Raw genomic sequence first — 23,300 nt, forward strand, 5'->3', positions numbered from 1 at the left:
TAAATTGGCGGAGAAATCTTAATAATTATCTATGTCAGGGATCGATTTATCAAGGCGTCAAGATCTGACAGAGGAATCAGGATATGTTAAGCCAATCAGGATCTGTTTGACAGTCAGGATATGTCAAGCCGTCAGGATAAGATTACTGTCAGGATCTGAGTGGATAAGTCAATTCTGCGAGATAAATCATGAGGTGCTGATTTATAGGATCGAAGTTGATTTAGATATGTATAAAAAGTAGAAGAGATATATCGTAACATATCTTGTAATTGATAGGGATTGATTGTAGCTATGTAGTATATAAACACAGAATAGGTTCACACTTTATGTGTGGTGCTTAACTCGAGTATTCGCATAAATATTATCATAGCCAGTTTCCTGCATGTGAATGCCCTGGTTATGGAGTCAAAAACAAATTACCATTCCCTCCTCAAGTTTTTCTTGTTTAGCCTGTACATGTCCATCTTTTCACTATAGTTGATAAAGTCCATGAATTCAACCAATTCCTAAGTTGTGGGAGCTTCAACAAAGTTATCTATAGGAATACACAGGACCTTGTTCATGTCCTCGGCATTGAACTCCACAGAAATACCCCTAATTGTACGATTAACCATCATGGAAACTGCTTGATTCTCATGAACAATGGTGTTCAAGACTACAGTGCTCCAGAAATTGTTCAAGACATCCAGGTAGAGCTCTGGGTTTACAGTTAATCCTCCTGAAATATAGGAATCAGAAATGAACTTGACAAAGCACTTAAAGGTATCGGGTTCTTGAGTTGGATCCACAAAAGCCAGATAATTGGTTCCATCCTTGGGAATAACAGCTCTCATATTGTTAGCAACCATTAAAGAGTTTGGGTTTTAGTGGGTAAGTGATTTGAGAAAGAAAAAACTTGAAACGAAAGAGATTGGTGAAATTTTGCAGAAACTAGGTCAATTGAGATCTCAAAAGCGTAAAGAAGGGTTATGTCGAGATGTCTGGGTATTTATAGGGTAGAGATGTGACTTGTCAAAAAGTGAATAATAAACTGTTAATATTTGCTTGTAGAGAAGTCTCATGACCTATAGAGAACTCAAGTCCAGATGTCACTTTCTTGACTCTTATCGAGAACTAGATAGTGACTTATCGAGATGTTGTACAAATACCCAGTTTCTCCTTATTGGATTAAATTATTCCAATTTATATTGAAGAACTCAACATTAAATTAGAATAGATTTTATATCAAAAGTATTTTACTAAAATAATTTGTTGAATTAAATAATTTCATTTCTGAGTTATTGATAAGTATATCGAGATCTCTACAATGTTTGTCGAGAATTAATAAAAAGACTTATCGAGATATCCATCAAGAAGTCATAGAGACTTATCGAGAACTCTATCGAGAAGTCAAAAAATGACTAATCGATAGTTCATTTAGACTTATCGAGAATTCGGTTCTCTACATACTTTTGATATGCCTTATATATATCCTACATTAATTTCATATATTAATGATGTGATCTAACATTTAGACAGTTCCTCTTAGGATCAGAAAAATTCCAAGTTAAATTTTATTTGAAAAAATAATATACAGGGAATTCTAAAATATTTAGAGATCATATTTCAGCAAATTTCTAATTAAATTAAATTATTTTTGATTTATCAGGAATTAATCTGCTGCAACTAGTTAGCCGAGTTCTTGCCTTTAGGTCGAAGAATTTAACATACCAATCTCACTTATAAGTCCAGTGAAAGTTGTTTCATCTAAAGGTTTAGTGAAAATTTCAGCTAACTATTTTACTGTTGGAACAAAAATAAGTTTAATAGTACCTTAATGAATATGCTTAGGTCTAGAATGATTGACTGGATTAGCCAAAATAGATATTGCACTAGTATTGTCATACATGATTCGAATCTTTTGTAACATTAGGCCATAATCCATCAGTTGGTTTCTAACCCAAAGCACTTGAGAACAACAACTTCCAGCAGCTATATATTCAGCTTCACTTTCATCAAGGCATTCCAAGTTTGGATACTTGTCATTATCAAATGTTGCATCTATGCTTTCCATTATTTTCTTTGCTCTAGCACATAGACTCTGTTGGCAATCCAAATATCCCTGAAAAATAGCTTCAAATACTTTGAAGTCAAATTTTCCAACATATTCAGAGTTGTCTTTTAGCATAACGCATTTGCTTCCAAACACATGAAGATGTTTAACAGTAGGCTTCCTTTTTGACAAAATTGAGTAGGGTGACTTGCGAATGTTTTTGTTGAGTAGATATCTATTTTGAGTGTAACATGTTGTGTTAAAAGCTTCTTTTCAAAAACTTGTTGGCAGTTTGGCATCTTGCTAGCCAGCAGCCTCAACTAGAGTTCGATTTTTCCTTTCAATCATACCATTTTGTTGAGGTGTTCTTGTAGCTGAGAACTCTTGAACAATGCCTTTATCTTTGTAAAATTCACCTAGAAATACATTCCTGAATTTTGTGTCATTGTCACTCCTCAATCTTTTGACACATTCTCGATCTTCAGCCTACTTCTCAATTTATTTGATGTGTTCAATAATGAAGTGTGGAGTTTCATCTTTTGAATGCATAAATTCCACACAAGTGTATCTTAAGTAGTCATGCACCATCACCAAAACATACTTCTTTCTCGATATAGACATGACATTTACATGTCCAAATAAATTCATGTGGATAAGCTATAGTGGTGCATTAATATAATTCACAGTTTTGCTCTTGTGACTGGGCCTCTTCATTTTTCCTTTTTGACAAGTTTTACAAACTTCATCTTGAGCAAATTTCAAGGTTGCCATGTCTCTCACTAATTCCTTTTTCACCAAAATGTTAATTACTTTTTAAATGGACATTTGATTTGTTTCAGCAATGTGCTATATTAATTACTAATCATTTTTTAAAATTTATAAAAGATCAGTAGTAGTGGACTAGGACAAAATCCCAATTGCTTTCACCAAATCTTGTGGAATTTTACATTTTTAAATACTTCATAAAAAAAAATTTAGTTCATGTCCCAATTATCAAGATTATAGAATTTCAAGACCGGCCTCTTATATTTGTGTGGTTGGTTGCACCTTTATCGAACGTATAAATCAAATTTTTTTATTAATCTTCTTAATTTTACGAATGAAACTGTGGCAATATGTTTGGTTCTTATCATTTGTACATTACGGTAGTAGTTGACTAGGTCAAAATCCCAATTGTTTTCACCAAACATAATCTGTGTGGAATATTACATTTTTAAATACTTCATAAAATAATTTAGTTCATGTCCCAATTATCAAGATTGAAGAATTTCAAGACCCGCCTTTTATATTTGTGTGGTTTGTTGCAACTTTATTGAACGTATAAATCAAATTTATTTATTAATCTTCTTAATTTCACGAATGAAACTGTGATAATGGGTTTTGTTCTTACCATTTGTACATTAAGGTGAGTTTGAGGGTAATAATAGAGTCAAAAATGCCAAGTTCAACACCACTTTCGGCTTTGGGTGCATATAATTAAATTAGTTCAGCAAGAGTCTGTATTTTATAATATATAATTTTTTTGCATTTTATAATATATAATTTTTTGCAATTTCTCTTGTGTCTTAGTTAATATGCATTTTTCATATAAATCCATCCGAACCTGAAACTCATCAAAACCATTACCATCTTTCCTAAATCGTAGCATTTGGTGAATTTGTTTTTCCTCTTTGATATCAATAAAATTTAATATACTCTTCAGATAAATTAGTGAATTAGGATTTTCAACCAAACAAAAATAAATTAGGTGGAGTTCATCTAAAAGCTCTTTTTACTGAAGGTATGTAAAGGATAGTGATTTTTTTGAAGATGCAACTCTATAAAAGTACAAAGTTAGGACTTATCAAAAAAATTCAGTATCATACTAATGATTTATGTCAATCATCAAAATTAGACAAGGATGAAAAATAGTCCTAACTCAATGTTAAGTTTGTTTAGTATTGATCCTGGTGAATATCAAATTGATAATCATCAAAATTAATAAAACACAAACTAAATAAACAATATATCATAATTTTCAAAATTAAAATAACAAAATTTGAATTAAAATAATAAATGTTATGAACAAAGACTATCAAAAAGTCAGAATTGACCCATGCTTTTAGAGATGCTGAGAGGGGCAAATTGGAAAATGAGGAATGTGTGAGTGGCATCTCCTGGCTAGAACAATCTTTCAGGAGGTGATACATACAACAAGGAATAGAAATTGAGGAATAAGGGTACAAATATATTAAATTTGAATAAAGTGATTTTTTTCTCTAAATTTCATTAGTTTGGATTCTCATTTTTTTCTAAATTTTCATTAGTTTGGATTCTCATTTTAATAAGTAAACTAATTAAAGGTAAATGAACTATTTTTAATTTCTTATTACATTTTAATAATTTAGGATTTCCTCATTATTGTGAATTATCTTCTTTCCTAATATTAGTGAATACCAAAAGAAAAAGGTATCATCCTCATTGAAGATTAACTCAACATATATAATTTTTCTTCATCACTCCCACATATATGAGCAATCCTCAAACTTACAATTACAACTACTATTTTAATTACACTGCTCTCCGGCAGAATCAACTGCTTAAGCACACTCTCCGCGGATCCTCCTTGCCAGCTGAATGTCCTTTGGCATTATTGTCATCCGCATAGCATGAATTGAACACAAGTTGACATCATGGAATAGGCCTACCAGGTAGGCCTCCGATGCCTCCTGTAGAGCCAGGACTGCATGACTCTGGAAACATAAATCACTCTCTAACAACAAATTCACTATTGCAAATTAGAAATAAATTTGGCACATGCCATGAACAAAGATAAGGTTTCTCTTGGGTAAAGTTATTTGAAAAAATATACTAAAAACTAATTAACCTTAATTCCTTGAGCAATTTCACGTACAAGCCTCTGGAATGGAAGTTTTAATATCAAAAGCTCAGTAGTCTTCTGATACTTACGGATCTCACTACAAGAAATTACTGTATGATTAGCCTTGGGCAACAACCAGGAAATGATGTTTCAATAATAACATGAATTGATAAATATATACCGAAGGGCAACTGTTCCAGGGCGGTATCTATGTGGCTTCGTATAGGCACCAGTTGTTGGAGCACGCATACGAGCAACCTGTGATGGAGAACAAAACACAGAAATGTTAGGAGAAGATATATCAAGTTAGGAGAAGATAGATCATAATGTATTCTATTATAGGCATTTAATAAGATGTAACCTTGTGTGTGAGCTGCTTTTCAGGAACCTTTCCTCCACTAGATACTACAAGAAATTTGCAATCACACAACACCTATGAAACAACGGTTGACAAAAAAACTGTTGCCCCAAATTCGTAGATAACTGTGAATTTCCTTTCCTCGAAAAACTGTTGTTGGAGTACATGTAGAACAACAGTTATAGCTGTTTTTTGAAAGACTTGTACCTCTGGCATCCTCTTACCGAGATAGACAACATTTCGGGTTCTGCACTGTTGTCATAAATCTTTCACATAACAATAAAAAACCGTTGTTAATAAGCTAACTTATGGTAGTGTGAGACTACAGTTTTTGGCCTTACGTTGTGTAATTTAGACAAGTGTTTATTATAACCCTTATCTTATTGAACATCAAACAATGGTTTTTACATACCATTATTAAAAGGAAAGCTCACAAACAATGGTTATTACTAGTGTTATGTAAATGAGGTTCAAACAACAGGTCTTGTATCTTGTTGTCTGAACACCTTATTTAGATGATTATTTTACACATTGTGACAGTAACCATTGTCTGTTGAGTAATGGTAAAAAAAAAAATTTGACTTGCATATATGCAAGTCCCCACAAAACAAATTCAAAAACATTTAACCAAGAAATTTCCAAACCATGAATCATTCAACCAACAAACTAACAATCAAAAAATCATGAGCCAAATCAAAAACCAAAAATACTACCTCAAATGGACGAGTTCAACTATTAAACTAAAAGTTTGGCGATAAATAGATACAAATCAAAGTGTAATCTTTTTATAGTAATACAAAGCTACAAAATGCAACCTCCATTTCATGGAGACCGCATTTTGCAGCTCTTGCATTACTATAAAGAGAGTATACCTGGACACGTATACATTCATCAACAAACTAAATATTTTTACAAATTTACAAGTTCATCTATGAATTGAAAAATATACAAATTAATCACAATGCCATAATACTACAAGTCCAGTGAAGAGCCTCCAGTAATTGGTGTGAGGTAATTATCATCATCATTGCTTGTGCAGAAATCTTAATGATTGATTGTGATGCCTGGATTAACGTCGGCTATTTTCTTAAGTAACTGGGCCATGTTCTCGCGCACCTTCCTCTTTGCTCATCTGCAGCTTGTCCTGGTCTTCCAACAGTTTTTCTTTAGCCAGTTTCTTGAGCTTAACCTCAAGATCTTTAATCATCTTCCTCTTGTACATTTTCAGCAAATGTAATAAACTCTTCTATAATTGGTTTCTATCCCTCTCCCTGAAAATGTAAATAGGATAATGCTGTAGCTGAATGTCTGGATATAAACGTAAACAACCTCAATAAAACAGTTAATGAACCTGAATAGTAAATCATAAAATCCCTTAATAAAATTAGCTCATGCAATTAAGAAAAACAGTATTCAAATTTACAAGCAACATTTTTGCATTAGGGATTTCTTTGGAAAAAATCTTAAACATATAATAACCAAACACATAACAGAACAAAATCTTGCTTATAAAGAGTGTCTACAATATTTGCTTCCTTGGAGATTAGAAATAATTAATACTAGAATTTTACAGTTAATATTGGTAGGTACATATAAAGCAATGGAGTCCTAATAACTCACAAGTGGTTGTATAAAGCAATTGGTAGGTATATACAAAGTTAGGATGGAAACAATAGTTTAAACTAAGTGGTTTTACATATCTAACTATTATGTTATTAATAGGATTTCTTAAACATGTTCTTCAACCACATATACAAGCCTATTCCTCTAGCATACAACCTGGTTCTAGCAATGTTATGGCGTCACCCGGAGAACGTAGAACTAGATGAAGTAAAAGTTGTGCACTACTGTGCTGCTGTAAGCTCTTTTCTGCAATAAAGTATATCTCGAATAATGAATATAACTAAGCTGTCTGCCCTAAAACTTTGACCTATTTGGTTTAACTTGCAAATATAGGGATCAAAGCCATGGAGGTACACTGGCAAAGAAGCTAACATGGACAGAGAAGACATCAAAATGTTAGTTTCCAAATGGTGGGATATTTACAATGACGAGTCACTAGATTTTAAGGCTGAGAACTCTGCCCAAGAGGGAGAGAACTGCTCGAGATCATCTATAATGGCTTCCATCCAAGAACATGCAATTTCTTATATCCCTGCACAATTGACTGCTTAAGGATCTGGATAATGTAGCTAAATCTTGAGTGTGTGTTGGTGAACTCATAATACTAGGATTTTTTAAGACTACTGGCTAGTACTTACGCTAAGATATTTGTTTTTCAACGTGAAGCTTGACAAAGTATATATACGTCCTCAATAACGTAAACCATGTACAATTATTAGCATTAAAATCAATAAACCCTATATTTTATTCCAATTGATATACAACTACTTTCAATAAGAATAATAAAAATCTCATCAGTTACAGGACCACAACTTCAGGATATATGCAAGTAGTAAACACATCAAAACTTATTATATCACTAAGAAGTAAGAATGACTTCTCTTCGTATGCTTCTCAAGTACAAACTAAAGACCAGGCATACAAATTCTGCAATTTAAAAACTAATACATAATAGAAAGGCTGGTTCACAAGTTTATAAAGGCAAGGTAATTGTGATAATCATAAATATCTCCTGACACATACTACAGAAAATTAGGAAATTAATACTTTGTCACTAGCTTACTATTACTATTTTGAAATTTTCATAATACTCAACGTGTTAAAATACCTGCAAAAGTACCTAAATCAGTCGATCAATATTCATATTGACATAATAAATACTGAAGGCATTAGTTATGATTCATAAAAGAAAGTAGTTATATGTTCTGATACTCTAAACTTGACTAGCTTAAGGTCATAATTCTTTATATCTGTAATTGCACAACTGCCACCAACTTGTATTAGATGTAATATGAGTAAAGGCAACTCATCGTTTAAGCTACTTTTTCTATAGAGAGATATCCCTAGCATGCTCAAATTATGTGGCAAATCATACTCGACACTTGAAACTTCTTCGAAGAAAGTGAATAAAAAAGGAATAAAAACCTAGGGCTCAAAATGGTCTCCACTAGAACCTGACTCAATGTCTTAAGGTTGACAGTCTACAAGTTGTAACAGGACAGAACAACAAAGATAAAGAACAAGCATACAAGAAGACATACCAGCAGCGTAGCTCCCATTCCTTTATATAGACCAAAGAACCCCTCATCTCTGAATATTGTACGAAGCGTGTGCCCCATACCCTCATAATATTCTTCTTCTTCCCCATTCCAGACTGATATTTAATTCAATTAAATTCAATAACCCTTCCCTACCTAGATTACTTCTTATTTCTCTATCTAGATTACTATCAGCAAATGAGGTGATTAATGAAAATTACTTAATCGATGTGATTTTGAAAAAATCAAGGTAAGAAATCGTAGATGGAAGAGCGGCAGAGAAATTAAGGAGATGAAAGGGAAATTGGAGATGAAGGAAATTGGATAAGAAAGGGAAAGGTAAATTGGGGGAGTTGGGAGCATATAAAAAATTAATTAAAGGAAAGAAGTAGTGTGATTGGGAAAAGAGGGAGGAGATAAAGGGGGCAAATGAAATTTGGAAGAAGGGGAAATGAAAATTTGATGAGAGGGAATGGAAATGAAATGTGAAATTTATCTTGCATATTTAAAATGATTTTTTCATCAATTTTAGTCATATGAAAAAATTAATAAAAAATTTAAAATTTATCTTGCATGTCAGGATTAGAAAAATCCAGTTAATGTACCCCTCCCGACAACGAGACTCGTTCCCGATTGACAAGATTAATTTTTAAAATGATTTTTTCGATGATCCAACCATACGGATGTTAAGATATATCAATTTTAGTCATATGAAAAAATTATTAAAAAATTTGAAGTTCATCTTACATGCCAGGATTAGAAAAATGCAGTTAATGTACCCCTCCCGACAACGAGACTCGTTCCCGATTGACAAGATTAATTTTTAAATGATTTTTTTGACGATCCAACCGTACGGATGTTAAGATATATCAATTTTAGTCATATGAAAAAATTATTAAAAATTTTGAAATTCATCTTGCATGTCAGGATTAGAAAAATCCAGTTAATGTACCCCTCCCGACAACGAGACTCATTCCCGATTAACAAGATTAATATTTAAAATGATTTTTTCGACGATCCAACCGTACGGATGTTAAGATATATCAATTTTAGTCATATGAAAAAATGATTAAAAATTTTGAAATTCATCTTGCATGTCAGGATTAGTAAAATCCAGTTAATGTACCCCTCCCGACAACGAGACTCATTCCCGATTGACAAGATTAATTTTTAAAATGATTTTTTCAACGATCCAACCGTACGGATGTTAAGATATATCAATTTTAGTCATATGAAAAAAATATTAAAAAATTTGAAATTCATCTTGCATGTCAGGATTAGAAAAATCCAGTTAATGTACCCCTCCCGACAACGAGACTCGTTCCCGATTGATAAAATTAATATTTAAAATGATTTTTTCGATGATCCAACCGTACGGATGTTTAAGATATATCAATTTTAGTCATATGAAAAAATTATTAAAAAATTTGAAATTCATCTTGCATGTCAGGATTAGAAAAATCCAGTTAATGAACCCCTCCCGACAACGAGACTCGTTCCTGATGACAAAATTAATATTTAAAATGATTTTTTCGACGATCCAACCGTACAGATGTTAAGATATATCAATTTTAGTCATATGAAAAAATTATTAAAAATTTGAAATTCATCTTGCATGTCAGGATTAGAAAAATCCAGTTAATGTACCCCTCCCGACAACGAGACTCGTTCCCGATTGACAAGATTAATATTTAAAATAATTTTTTGATGATCCAACCATACGGATGTTAAGATATATCAATTTTAGTCATATGAAAAAATTATTAAAAAAATTTGAAATTCATCTTGCATGTCAGGATTAGAAAAATCCATTTAATATACCCCTCCCTACAACGAGACCCGTTCCCGATTGATAGATTAACATTTAAAATGACTTTTCGACGATCCAACCGTACGGATGTTAAGATATATCAATTTTAGTTAAATGAAAAAAGATTATCAATTTTGAAATTCATCTTGCATGTCAGGATTAGAAAAATCCAGTAAAAGTACCACTCCAAACAACGAGACTCGTTCCCGATTTAAAGATTAATTTTAAAATGATTTTTTCGACAATCCAACCTTACGGATGTTAAAATAATCAATTTATTTGATTAATATTTTATTTATTTGATTAATATTTAAAATAATTTAAAACAATTATAAATAATAATAATAAAATACACTCAAAACAAAATTTTTTTGCTCTTCTTATACAAAACACATCTCCCATGAAATTCTCTTTGTTTCCCCCTTTACCAAATATTTTTCCCTCCCATCATCTTGGAGTATACTCTAACCCTATTTCTTTATGTTTCATCTGCCGCCTCTCTAATCTCACATTACATGCTCTGTCTTTCTCAATTCTCTCTGTTCTTTCCCTAGAATTTCATTTCCCTTTCTCACAACTTTTGTCTTAAGACTTTAGATTCAAGGTATGCTCTTTCCTAATTATTCAACATCACTCTCCGCCAAAGTCACAACATAAGTGAAGGGGCGTGTAAACAGCTGCAGTCCCGCAAGGAGGTCGACAAGGGGCAAAACAGAGACGCACAAAGAGGAGTGAAGAATTGGTGAAAAAATACAAGGTGGATGGGAGAAAGTAAGCAAAGATGGTGAAGATGACAAAGGGGATTATGGGTCAAAATGAAAAACCCAATAACCCAATTTCAAAACCAAGTTAACAAATTGGAAATTGGGTTTAGAGGAGGACCAATCTTTAATTCGCGTGGAATTAGTAAGTTAATTGAACCTTTACAATTTTATATTATATTTTGAGATGGGTTTTTTTTAGACTTGGGTGTATAATAACCTCTGTTTCTCCTCTGGTTGGAGATGTAGCTCTGGATTTCGAAGCTGAGGCTATTTTCATTACCATTACCATCTGTCAATTTGAGTCCTGCTATTGGCCTTCGAGCCTGAGAAGATGTTAAACACGAGTTCCATATTTGGGATCAAACACACTGCATAGGTTAATGTTGAGGTATTCTTCAATTCTAGTATTATAAAATATTATGTAGCAGGCCTTGTAATTAATATATGTAAACATACTTTTATTGATAGTTTGAGATCATATTAACTGAAAAGATTGAAATATTTAATTTTGACCGTGGGTGTGAATTGACATGAAAGCTTCTAAAATGCTGATTGAATAATAGTGGTTGCATCATCTTTGTTAACCAATGTAGATGTCAGGTTCTATTTTTCGTGCATATCACAATTTGTGTGCCTACTCTCGGTATCTACTACATCAATCAACCCTAGTGGCACAGGTCGTGTATATCATCATTTGACCCCAAGCCTGACAAGTCTGTCATAACGGTAGTCGGTAATACCAATGTTGTAATTGACTGGCATGGTCGGAAACAGTTAATGATCACACATGCCCACATGGAAAATTATGGAGTAGCAGGGCAGACAGAATACGAGGTCAAAGTTCTCGCCTCCGATAGGTTCAAAGATAAATTGATCATCTCACTTGCAACTAATGGCCAGAAAGTAGGAATTGATGTAAACTATGAACATGAGAAGATAACCGGACTTCCTTCTTCCAGTAACTTCAGAAATTGGGTCATTGTACTTGTGTGTTCCACTGTATTAGTATCAACATTAATTCTGTTTCTCTATTACCTCGATAGACCAAATAGAGATCAGTCTAATGTAGCACCTACCAGCCCAACTGTCATAGCATATTTAACGGCAACCCCTTTTCGTAGAAGTACATCCGTCGTAAATGAACACTCTCATACCAGGTAATTGCTCTGTGAACTCGTGTTATACTTTTCTTGCATTGAATACATGAGCTTTTACATTCATATATGTTTACATAGAGCAATGTAAATGTTTGCCCAGAAAGTTTAAAAAATATGACTGTGCTATATAGAGCTTCACATCTCATTAATAAAACTCGTGTTCCGGTTTTAGATGTGGGATTTTTTTTGTTATATTCTATATGGTGTATAATTTATTTCCTCTGTAGAATATATGGTTACTGGTGAAGCTAAAATATTTTTTAATTTTACCAGCGTTACTTGTTGGGGAGCTCCTCGGTGGAAGCAGTGTCTGGTGCAAATGAGACACTGGTTTTGGTCTGGACATGTATAACACAGAAGGCTACTCTATGTGGTTCTGCAACTACAAGTATATTGACGAGAATACAAGTTCTAATGTCAGATTCAAGAGGGAACTCCACAGCATCAAAGTTGAGTTACAAGCCACTAATCCAACAGAAATGGGACTTGATGTTTTTAGCCGAGACGATTAAAATGTGTAACTTAATGAGCATGTTTAGAAATAGATTTTAAGTTATAGTTTTTATTTTTGTAGAGAAACATTATATTATAAATTTAATTTCAATAATTGTGAAATAACAATTGAATTATTATAATATTATTTTATTTTAAAATTGATTTATTTTAAATAATAAGATTAGTTTTGTAAACTGTTGTGTGAAACTCACTTAAAAATGATGAAAACCGTTGTATATCTCACTACACTTATTTTTTTTAAAAAAACTGTTGTCTTTTGATATTACTTGCAATGGTTTAAATTTTTTATACCATTGTCTTTTAAATAAAAAAATTCAAGACAATGGTTTTAACTAGTTAAAAAAAGTTTATAAACTGTTGTTTATGAAAATATCGTACAAAACCATTATTTTTAAGTTAGATAGACAATAGTTGAATAAAAAATAGTTGTTTAAAAAAGTTCCAACAACAGTTTGTTTAGAATAACTGTTGTGTGTTCCATGTTAACACAAGCACTCTAACATGTTGATTAATCTCTCTTTTTATAATGGTAAAAACAACCATTATCTCATGTTCAATCACACGAGTGTTGGATAGACAACGGAAAACATACTTGTCACACAACCGTAAAAAACAGTTGTGTGATTGCAAATTTCTTGTAGTGTTTACTAGCAGTTTGCTTGGTACGAGCCATCTAAAAATAAAATAAGAATGGTTTTCAATCAATACCTTTGATGAATACTATATCACATACATATAATTAGATAGATCAGAATTCCTGGGAAGAACTTTAAACTGTACTTCATATAGAGGAAAAAAATAAAGAGAAATGGTCACTTAATAAATTACCTAGCTATAATTCTTCTTCAAATATTTTGAGGTTTATTTTCTCTTTATCACTTCCTAGTGGATGTATATTAAAGTTTGAAGAACAAATGGGTAGGGGAAACTGTTTTTATATATGGGGCAGGGGGATTATGTTTTGATTTAACAGTTACAAGTTGCTAATGATGTGCTTCATAGTTTCTACATGAATTGACGGCTCTTAAGTGTAGTTTTGTGAGTTCCCCCCCTCCATCTGACGGTCTATAATCAATCTTAAAGGTAGGTGCGAATCATAAATCCTACTCAACGTGTTCTTATTGGAGTGTTCAAAAATATTTGGATCGAGGATCTTTTATGGATAAAATGGTAATAATTCTAAAATTAATAAAAATCTAGATGATTGTGTGCAAAATATGCAAAGATTTAAAAAGAATATTTTAATTTATAAAAATAAGAGTAGATTTTTACAAATGGGCTTATTAATAACTAGACTAAATTCACCCGAGTAATCATACTCGACCAATAAATTTTTATTATAAAATCCGGTACAAATTATGTACAAACTTTTTTGGTTATTACATATATCACTGGAATTTAACATCATTTAACAATAAATGAGTAAATTTTTGTTATTACATATATCACTTGAATTTAACATCATTTAACAATAAATGAGTAAATTTTTTAAAAACATTTACTATATACGTACAACATTTTCATAACATTTCATAATTTATGAAAAAGTTGCAAAAATTTCTACTAAAGTCTCATATTTCTTATAGTTATGCTCAACAAATACATAACTAGAGTTCAAACTCGTGTGTGTTAAACAATAGTTATGCATGTGTTGAATTCATATCATATATAATTTTATATTGGTATTATAATAAAATCTAAATAAATTAACAATATTTTATTTTTGTACCCATATTTTTTGGGTGAACTGATAAAGAAAATTGAAAAGTATATAATATTAATTTAACAAAAATTTAGTAATGACTAAGCACACTTCTATATTAAAGAAATAAACTTTTGGTTTTTTGAAGAAAAATAAAATATCATATTATGTGCCCTAATTTAATACTGGCGAATGAGAAGGATATCGAAGAAATAAATTACATTTATTTATTAAAATTTAAGTAATTAGTGAATAAATGATGTTTAACTCGGGTTATATAAGTAGAATCAAAAAATTGTAATCTTGTACTTAAGTTTTGTATTTGATCTTGAACCTATATATTCATATATATATATATAGAGGTGCATGCAAACTGTCTTTAACTACAAAATTACAACAAAAAAAAAACTCATATAAAATTTTGGTTAACACATATATAACTTAAATTAAAATACAATTACATATATTTACGACAATTAATTTTAAATATTCATAAAATGTACGTGTAAATTCATATGTAATAAAGTTCTAAATGGTACAAAGACTATAATCTTACTATATGATACGGAGCTTAGCAGTTACATTTGCAAATCAAATCAAACTCATGGAGCTGCAAACAAGTCAAGTTCTTTCGGAACCGAGCCGAGGTTAAGTATTTTTAAAAAAATGAAACCAGATGATCATAGTTTAACGACTGAAAGAATAGTAATGTTCAATATTGATTAATAAACTTTTTCTTATAATGATATAAACATTATCGATCTACACTTGTTTCTTAAATCTATATATTTATTTTTGACGTCGAGGTTTAAGAATATGTCCAATTTATTTTACACTATTTAGAAAATGCTAATTTTAGAAATCGTACATTACTTTTTAAAATATAGATGTCAAAATTTTATTATGTTCTAATATTTTACTAAAATCGGGTTTATGTAAATTACAGGTTATTTAATGGTGTTCATAAAATTATGAAAAAATGGAGACAAATAAATCATGATTACAATGTTTGATAGTTCTCTTATGAAAAAATTAAGCGTTAAATTTTGAAATATGAACGACATTTCCATAATAATTAAATTATTAATAAATGACGCGAATAATATTTATAAATATATTAGTGATTAGTAATAATTTATCATTTGTAATATATATCATTATAAATAATTTATTATAACAGAATTTTAACTGAGTTCGAGCTGATTCTGAGCTAAATTATTACCGAAACCGGACTGAGTCCAATCGATTTCGAGTTTCACGAGCCGAGTACTAGTTTAATAGAAAAAAGCTCGGCTTCACTATTTTACTCATCCGAACTCATTTTCATGTTTAAGATCGTTTTGACTAAGGAGACGAGACGAACTGAGTTCACTTAAACGAGCCGATCTCCAGTATTGTTCATAATAACTATGTTTATTTGTAGCGCTACTCATGAATAACTTTGGTATCAAGTTTTTCTTTTGTTGAGGTGGTTAGTGTGTGTGAGCAAATTTTTACAAATTGACATTTGATTGCATCATCAATATTGTGCTAAATTCAAAATTAAACTATTTAAGTTTACTAACTAAGACTCACGATCCAAAATATTTTTACTTTATTTCTTCTCTAAATATTATTGTATTTTTATATTTAGAAAAGACTGGTGTAGTAGACTCAGTCAAAAATCCAATATTTCACCAAATAAAATCTGAAGGAATAATAATTTGAAAAAAATGTTCAACAAATATTTTAGTTAATGTCCAATTCTAAGACAACATATGTTTTCAAGGATCGGTATCCTATGTTTTCAGATTGAACAATGCGTCTATTAGAGATGCTGGGGTGGGAGGGGCAAATGGGAAAATAGAAATATGTAGTGGCGACCAAAGAAAGGAAGAGGTAAATGAATGGTAATCTCATGGCTGTAGGGGAAGAGGAGCGTAGAACAAGCTTACATAAGGAATAAAAATGGAGGAATAGGTGGACAATATATTGATTAATGTGAATAAAGTGATTGTGTTTAAAAAAAATTATTAGTTTGGATTCTCATTTTTCATGTGTCTCTTATCAAACAAACTTATTGAGGTAAATATTATACTATTTTTAATTTCATAATACATTTAACAATTTCAGATTTTCCTCATTGTGATAAAATTACTTCTTCATAATATTATTGAATACCAAAAGAAAAAAGTATGTCCGATTAAAGATTAACTCAACATATATATTTTTTTCTTCATAACTCCCACATAAATCATCAATCCTCAAACTTACAATTATAGAAAAAGATAGGAGAAGATATATCATACGGAATTCTAGAGTTTGTTTAGTATTGATCCGATTGAATATCAAATTGATAATCAATCAAAATTAATAAAACACAAACTAAATAAACCAATATATAGGGGGATAACTATCCACTTGGTCACGAGGTTCGAATCCACGGGAGGAGAATTTATGATTATGCCCTCCTGTGTCAGAGCATGTCGCTTAAATGCGGTTTATCTTGATTCACGTGGTTTGCAGGCTATGCGTGAGCCCGTAGGGTTTACCCAGTGCGCACCCGAAGGTAGCGGCTGCGGGTTACCTACGATAAAAAAAAATAAATAAACAATATATCATAATTTTCAAAATTAAAATAACAAAATTTGAATTAAAATAATAAAGTTATGAACAAAGACTATCAAAAAAGTCAGAATTGACCCATGCTTTTAGAGATGGTGAGAGGGGCAAATTGGAAAATGAGGGAATGTGTGAGTGGCATCTCCTGGCTAGAAACAATCTTCAGGAGGTACAAATATATTAAATTTGAATAAAGTGATTTTTTTCTCTAAATTTCATTAGTTTGGATTCTAATTTTTTTCTAAATTTTCATTAGTTTTGATTCTCATTTTAATAAGTAAAACTAATTAAAGGTAAGTGTACTATTTTTAATTTCTTATTACATTTTAATAATTTAGGATTTCCTCATTATTGTGTATTATCTTCTTTCCTAATATTAGTGAATACCAAAAGAAAAAGGTATCATCCTCATTGAAGATTAACTCAACATATATAATTTTTCTTCATCACTCCCACATATATCAGCAATCCTCAAACTTATAATTACAACTACTATTTTAATTACACTGCTCTCCGGCAGAATCAACTACTTAAGAACACTCTAGGGCGGATCCCTCCTTGCCAGCTGAATGTCCTTTGGCATTATTGTCACCCCCGCTTAGCATGAATTGAACACAAGTTTGGCATCATGGAATAGGCCTACCACGTAGGCCTCCGATGCCTCCTGTAGAGCCAGGACTGCATGACTCTGGAAACGCAAATCACTCTGTAACAACAAATTCACTATTGCAAATTAGAAATAAATTTGGCACATGTGATACACAAAGATAAGGTTTCTCTTGGGTAAAGTTATTTGAAAAAATATACTAAAAACTAATTAACCTTAATTCCTTGAGCAATTTCACGTACAAGCCTCTGGAATGGAAGTTTTAATATCAAAAGCTCAGTAGTCTTCTGATACTTACGGATCTCACTACAAGAAATTACTGTATGTTTAGCCTTGGGCAACAACCAGGAAATGATGTTTCAATAATAACATGAATTGATAAATATATACCGAAGGGCAACTATTCCAGGGCGGTATCTATGTGGCTTCCTATAGGCACCAGTTGTTGGAGCACGCATACAAGCAACCTGTGATGGAGAACAAAACACAGAAATGTTAGGAGAAGATATATCAACTTTGGAGAAGATAGATCATAATGTATTCTATTATAGGCATTTAATAAGATGTAACCTTGTGTGTGAGCTGCTTTCCAGGAACCTTTCCTCCACTAATGTATTCTATCAGTTTTATATTGATCTTTTTCTAGTAGTATTTAAGGATCATCACAGGCAACTGAGCCTTCTAAGTCAAATCCTGATTTAAAGCTCAAAGGCATAGTTCCTGACACTAATTTTGATGTTCCTGAGAAATATTCTGGTGATGATGTTGAGTCTGATGATTCTGATGATGATGATAATCCTGATGATGCTGCTCTGAAAGCTGGAATAGAAGTATCTAAATTGTCTATTTTTGGTTCATCATCTGGTCATGCTCCCACACTTAATACTCATAAGGGCTTATGATTGAATCACTCTTGGGACTACCAAGTGAGAAGATCTCTCTGGAATCGGCTCAGACTTTAGTTGATCATTCTGTTCATTTGGTTTCTAATTCTGATATGAGAGCATCTTACAATGCCACAACAGTTTTAGTTAAAGGATTGCATTCTTCTGTCTCTACACTCAAGAAAGATAATGTTGATCTTAGAGAAAATATTGTTGATTTTTCAGTGATTATTAAATGAACAAACAAACATAATGGCTTGATCAAGAGGATGTTCAGCATGGAAGCTAAGCAGGATCAAATTTCTGAGAAGCCCGCAGCTCTGGAAGCAAGTCAGACTACAACAAATTCTAAGTTGTATGTTATTCTCTCTCTTCTACCAAATCTAGATGCGAAAAAGGGGGAGATAGTACCAAAGACAAAGTGTCAACCTGAATCAGTTTGAGGAGAATACCAATTCTGATGATGGTGATAAGCAAGCAAAGAAGACCTCTGATGTTGTGATAGTTCAAACTGGAACTGGAATTCAAAATCAAACTACACAGTCAACTCACGTCTCTAAGGGTAGATCACATGGATCTAATTAGAAACTGCTCTTGTTACTCCAAGTTCAATTCTGACAACAAAGAAACAAGTTCTAATTCTTTTCCTAACACTGATAGAGTGATAGTAACTCCTCATTTTGTTAAAATTGAAGAAGAAGAAATTCTATTTCGAGTGAATTTACAGATTCTTTCTGCTTATTGTAAAGCCTTTAATGCTGAAAACTTCAAGGAAAGAGAAATGGTTTTTGACAGAGAAGAAAGAGCACGGGAAGGAAAAATCAGAATTGCTGTTGACAAAGCAAATCAAGCATACAGGAACATGCGTAAAAGACCTGAAATGAATAGATGGAGGAGTACAGATAAGAAGATGTTACATGAAAGAGCAGAAAGAAAAGCTCAAGTATTTCCAAAAATCAAGAACCAATATAAACTCTTGCTGATAGTCCTGGTCAGGAAGTAATTGTTGATCATCTGGAAAGACTTGAAGTTGTGAAGATTATACTTGACAAACATGATGGTTCAGAACCTGAACAGAAGATCTTACTCTTATTGCAAAATGATCAAATTCAAGTTCTTTCACTTGATGAACTGATGATCATGTGAACAAAGGAACTGAAATACATTCACTATTTGCTAAGAGTTGAAGATGAAACTTCAAGGTTATGGTCAACCATGATTCTAGCCAATATCAGAAAAAAGATACTGGATGATGGTCAATATTAATTTGGATCATATTATTCCTACATACATAAATTTCAAAAGGCAAGAAGTCAATATGACGAAAGGAGGAGCTATTATTGAAAATGTTCTTACCAGACACATAACCATGAATCCTGATGGTTCTAATGCTTGTTATGTGACACTGGACGAGTTGATGATTGAAAGAATTCCCATCATAAACTTAAGGGCTTCTATCTATCAACTATCAAATTAATCTGGATTTGGGAAAACTAGAATATCATATTAGAAGAGATATTGTTGAAAAAGTTTGATGATAGATTTAAAGTTTTTGTTCAAAGATACTGTAGAGTTTATCAATAAATATAAAAATTAAAGTCTAAATACAGTATGCTTTGTACTCTACAATTTGTCTCTTTGGTTTTGGCACTACACATTACTTTGGAATTTATGCTTATTCTGCAAAGCATAAATTGGCGGAGAAATCTTAATAATTATCTATGTCAGGGATCGATTTATCAAGGCGTCAAGATCTGACAGAGGAATCAGGATATGTTAAGCCAATCAGGATCTGTTTGACAGTCAGGATATGTCAAGCCGTCAGGATAAGATTACTGTCAGGATCTGAGTGGATAAGTCAATTCTGCGAGATAAATCATGAGGTGCTGATTTATAGGATCGAAGTTGATTTAGATATGTATAAAAAGTAGAAGAGATATATCGTAACATATCTTGTAATTGATAGGGATTGATTGTAGCTATGTAGTATATAAACACAGAATAGGTTCACACTTTATGTGTGGGTGCTTAACTCGAGTATTCGCATAAATATTATCATAGCCAGTTTCCTGCATGTGAATGCCCTGGTTATGGAGTCAAAAACAAATTACCATTCCCTCCTCAAGTTTTTCTTGTTTAGCCTGGACATGTCCATCTTTTCACTATAGTTGATAAAGTCCATGAATTCAACCAATTCCTAAGTTGTGGGAGCTTCAACAAAGTTATCTATAGGAATACACAGGACCTTGTTCATGTCCTCGGCATTGAACTCCACAGAAATACCCCTAATTGTACGATTAACCATCATGGAAACTGCTTGATTCTCATGAACAATGGTGTTCAAGACTACAGTGCTCCAGAAATTGTTCAAGACATCCAGGTAGAGCTCTGGGTTTACAGTTAATCCTCCTGAAATATAGGAATCAGAAATGAACTTGACAAAGCACTTAAAGGTATCGGGTTCTTGAGTTGGATCCACAAAAGCCAGATAATTGGTTCCATCCTTGGGAATAACAGCTCTCATATTGTTAGCAACCATTAAAGAGTTTGGGTTTTAGTGGGTAAGTGATTTGAGAAAGAAAAAACTTGAAACGAAAGAGATTGGTGAAATTTTGCAGAAACTAGGTCAATTGAGATCTCAAAAGCGTAAAGAAGGGTTATGTCGAGATGTCTGGGTATTTATAGGGTAGAGATGTGACTTGTCAAAAAGTGAATAATAAACTGTTAATATTTGCTTGTAGAGAAGTCTCATGACCTATAGAGAACTCAAGTCCATATGTCACTTTCTTGACTCTTATCGAGAACTAGATAGTGACTTATCGAGATGTTGTACAAATACCCAGTTTCTCCTTATTGGATTAAATTATTCCAATTTATATTGAAGAACTCAACATTAAATTAGAATAGATTTTATATCAAAAGTATTTTACTAAAATAATTTGTTGAATTAAATAATTTCATTTCTGAGTTATTGATAAGTATATCGAGATCTCTACAATGTTTGTCGAGAATTAATAAAAAGACTTATCGAGATATCCATCAAGAAGTCATAGAGACTTATCGAGAACTCTATCGAGAAGTCAAAAAATGACTAATCGATAGTTCATTTAGACTTATCGAGAATTCGGTTCTCTACATACTTTGATATGCCTTATATATATCCTACATTAATTTCATATATTAATGATGTGATCTAACATTTAGACAGTTCCTCTTAGGATCAGAAAAATTCCAAGTTAAATTTATTTGAAAAAATAATATACAGGGAATTCTAAAATATTTAGAGATCATATTTCAGCAAATTTCTAATTAAATTAAATTATTTTTGATTTATCAGGAATTAATCTGCTGCAACTAGTTAGCCGAGTTCTTGCCTTTAGGTCGAAGAATTTAACATACCAATCTCACTTATAAGTCCAGTGAAAGTTGTTTCATCTAAAGGTTTAGTGAAAATTTCAGCTAACTATTTTACTGTTGGAACAAAAATAAGTTTAATAGTACCTTAATGAATATGCTTAGGTCTAGAATGATTGACTGGATTAGCCAAAATAGATATTGCACTAGTATTGTCATACATGATTCGAATCTTTTGTAACATTAGGCCATAATCCATCAGTTGGTTTCTAACCCAAAGCACTTGAGAACAACAACTTCCAGCAGCTATATATTCAGCTTCACTTTCATCAAGGCATTCCAAGTTTGGATACTTGTCATTATCAAATGTTGCATCTATGCTTTCCATTATTTTCTTTGCTCTAGCACATAGACTCTAGTTGGCAATCCAAATATCCCTGAAAAATAGCTTCAAATACTTTGAAGTCAAATTTTCCAACATATTCAGAGTTGTCTTTTAGCATAACACATTTGCTTCCAAACACATGAAGATGTTTAACAGTAGGCTTCTTTTTGACAAAATTGAGTAGGGTGACTTGCCAATGTTTTTGTTGAGTAGATATCTATTTTGAGTGTAACATGTTGTGTTAAAAGCTTCTTTTCAAAAACTTGTTGGCAGTTTGGCATCTTGCTAGCCAGCAGCCTCAACTAGAGTTCGATTTTTCCTTTCAATCATACCATTTTTGTTGAGGTGTTCTTGTAGCTGAGAACTCTTGAACAATGCCTTTATCTTTGTAAAATTCACCTAGAAATACATTCCTGAATTTTGTGTCATTGTCACTCCTCAATCTTTGACACATTCTCGATCTTCAGCCTACTTCTCAATTTATTTGATGTGTTCAATAATGAAGTGTGGAGTTTCATCTTTTGAATGCATAAATTCCACACAGTGTATCTTAAGTAGTCATGCACCATCACCAAAACATACTTCTTTCTCGATATAGACATGACATTTACATGTCCAAATAAATTCATGTGGATAAGCTATAGTGGTGCATTAATATAATTCACAGTTTTGCTCTTGTGACTGGGCCTCTTCATTTTTCCTTTTTGACAAGTTTTACAAACTTCATCTTGAGCAAATTTCAAGGTTGCCATGTCTCTCACTAATTCCTTTTTCACCAAAATGTTAATTACTTTTTAAATGGACATTTGATTTGTTTCAGCAATGTGCTATATTAATTACTAATCATTTTTTAAAATTTATAAAAGATCAGTAGTAGTGGACTAGGACAAAATCCCAATTGCTTTCACCAAATCTTGTGGAATTTTACATTTTAAATACTTCATAAAAAAAAATTTAGTTCATGTCCCAATTATCAAGATTATAGAATTTCAAGACCGGCCTCTTATATTTGTGTGGTTGGTTGCACCTTTATCGAACGTATAAATCAATTTTTTTTATTAATCTTCTTAATTTTACGAATGAAACTGTGGCAATATGTTTGGTTCTTA

The 23,300-nt window shown here is 31.9% G+C and overlaps 1 protein-coding gene across 1 annotated transcript; it reads right to left on the reverse strand.

The window, feature by feature from the left end:
- Positions 1–4,611: 4,611 nt before the first annotated feature.
- LOC141705049 (histone H3.3-like) lies at positions 4,612–13,331 on the reverse strand. Its single transcript, XM_074508122.1, has 6 exons — positions 13,307–13,331; positions 7,559–7,561; positions 5,254–5,297; positions 5,074–5,150; positions 4,899–4,989; positions 4,612–4,782 (listed from the first exon to the last, which is right to left on the reverse strand). Exons 1-6 carry the CDS (start codon positions 13,329–13,331, stop codon positions 4,612–4,614), a joined length of 411 nt encoding a protein of 136 aa, XP_074364223.1.
- Positions 13,332–23,300: the final 9,969 nt, after the last annotated feature.

Source organism: Apium graveolens, unplaced genomic scaffold, assembly GCF_009905375.1.
Source record: "Apium graveolens cultivar Ventura unplaced genomic scaffold, ASM990537v1 ctg8481, whole genome shotgun sequence".
NCBI classification, from domain to species: domain Eukaryota; kingdom Viridiplantae; phylum Streptophyta; class Magnoliopsida; order Apiales; family Apiaceae; genus Apium; species Apium graveolens.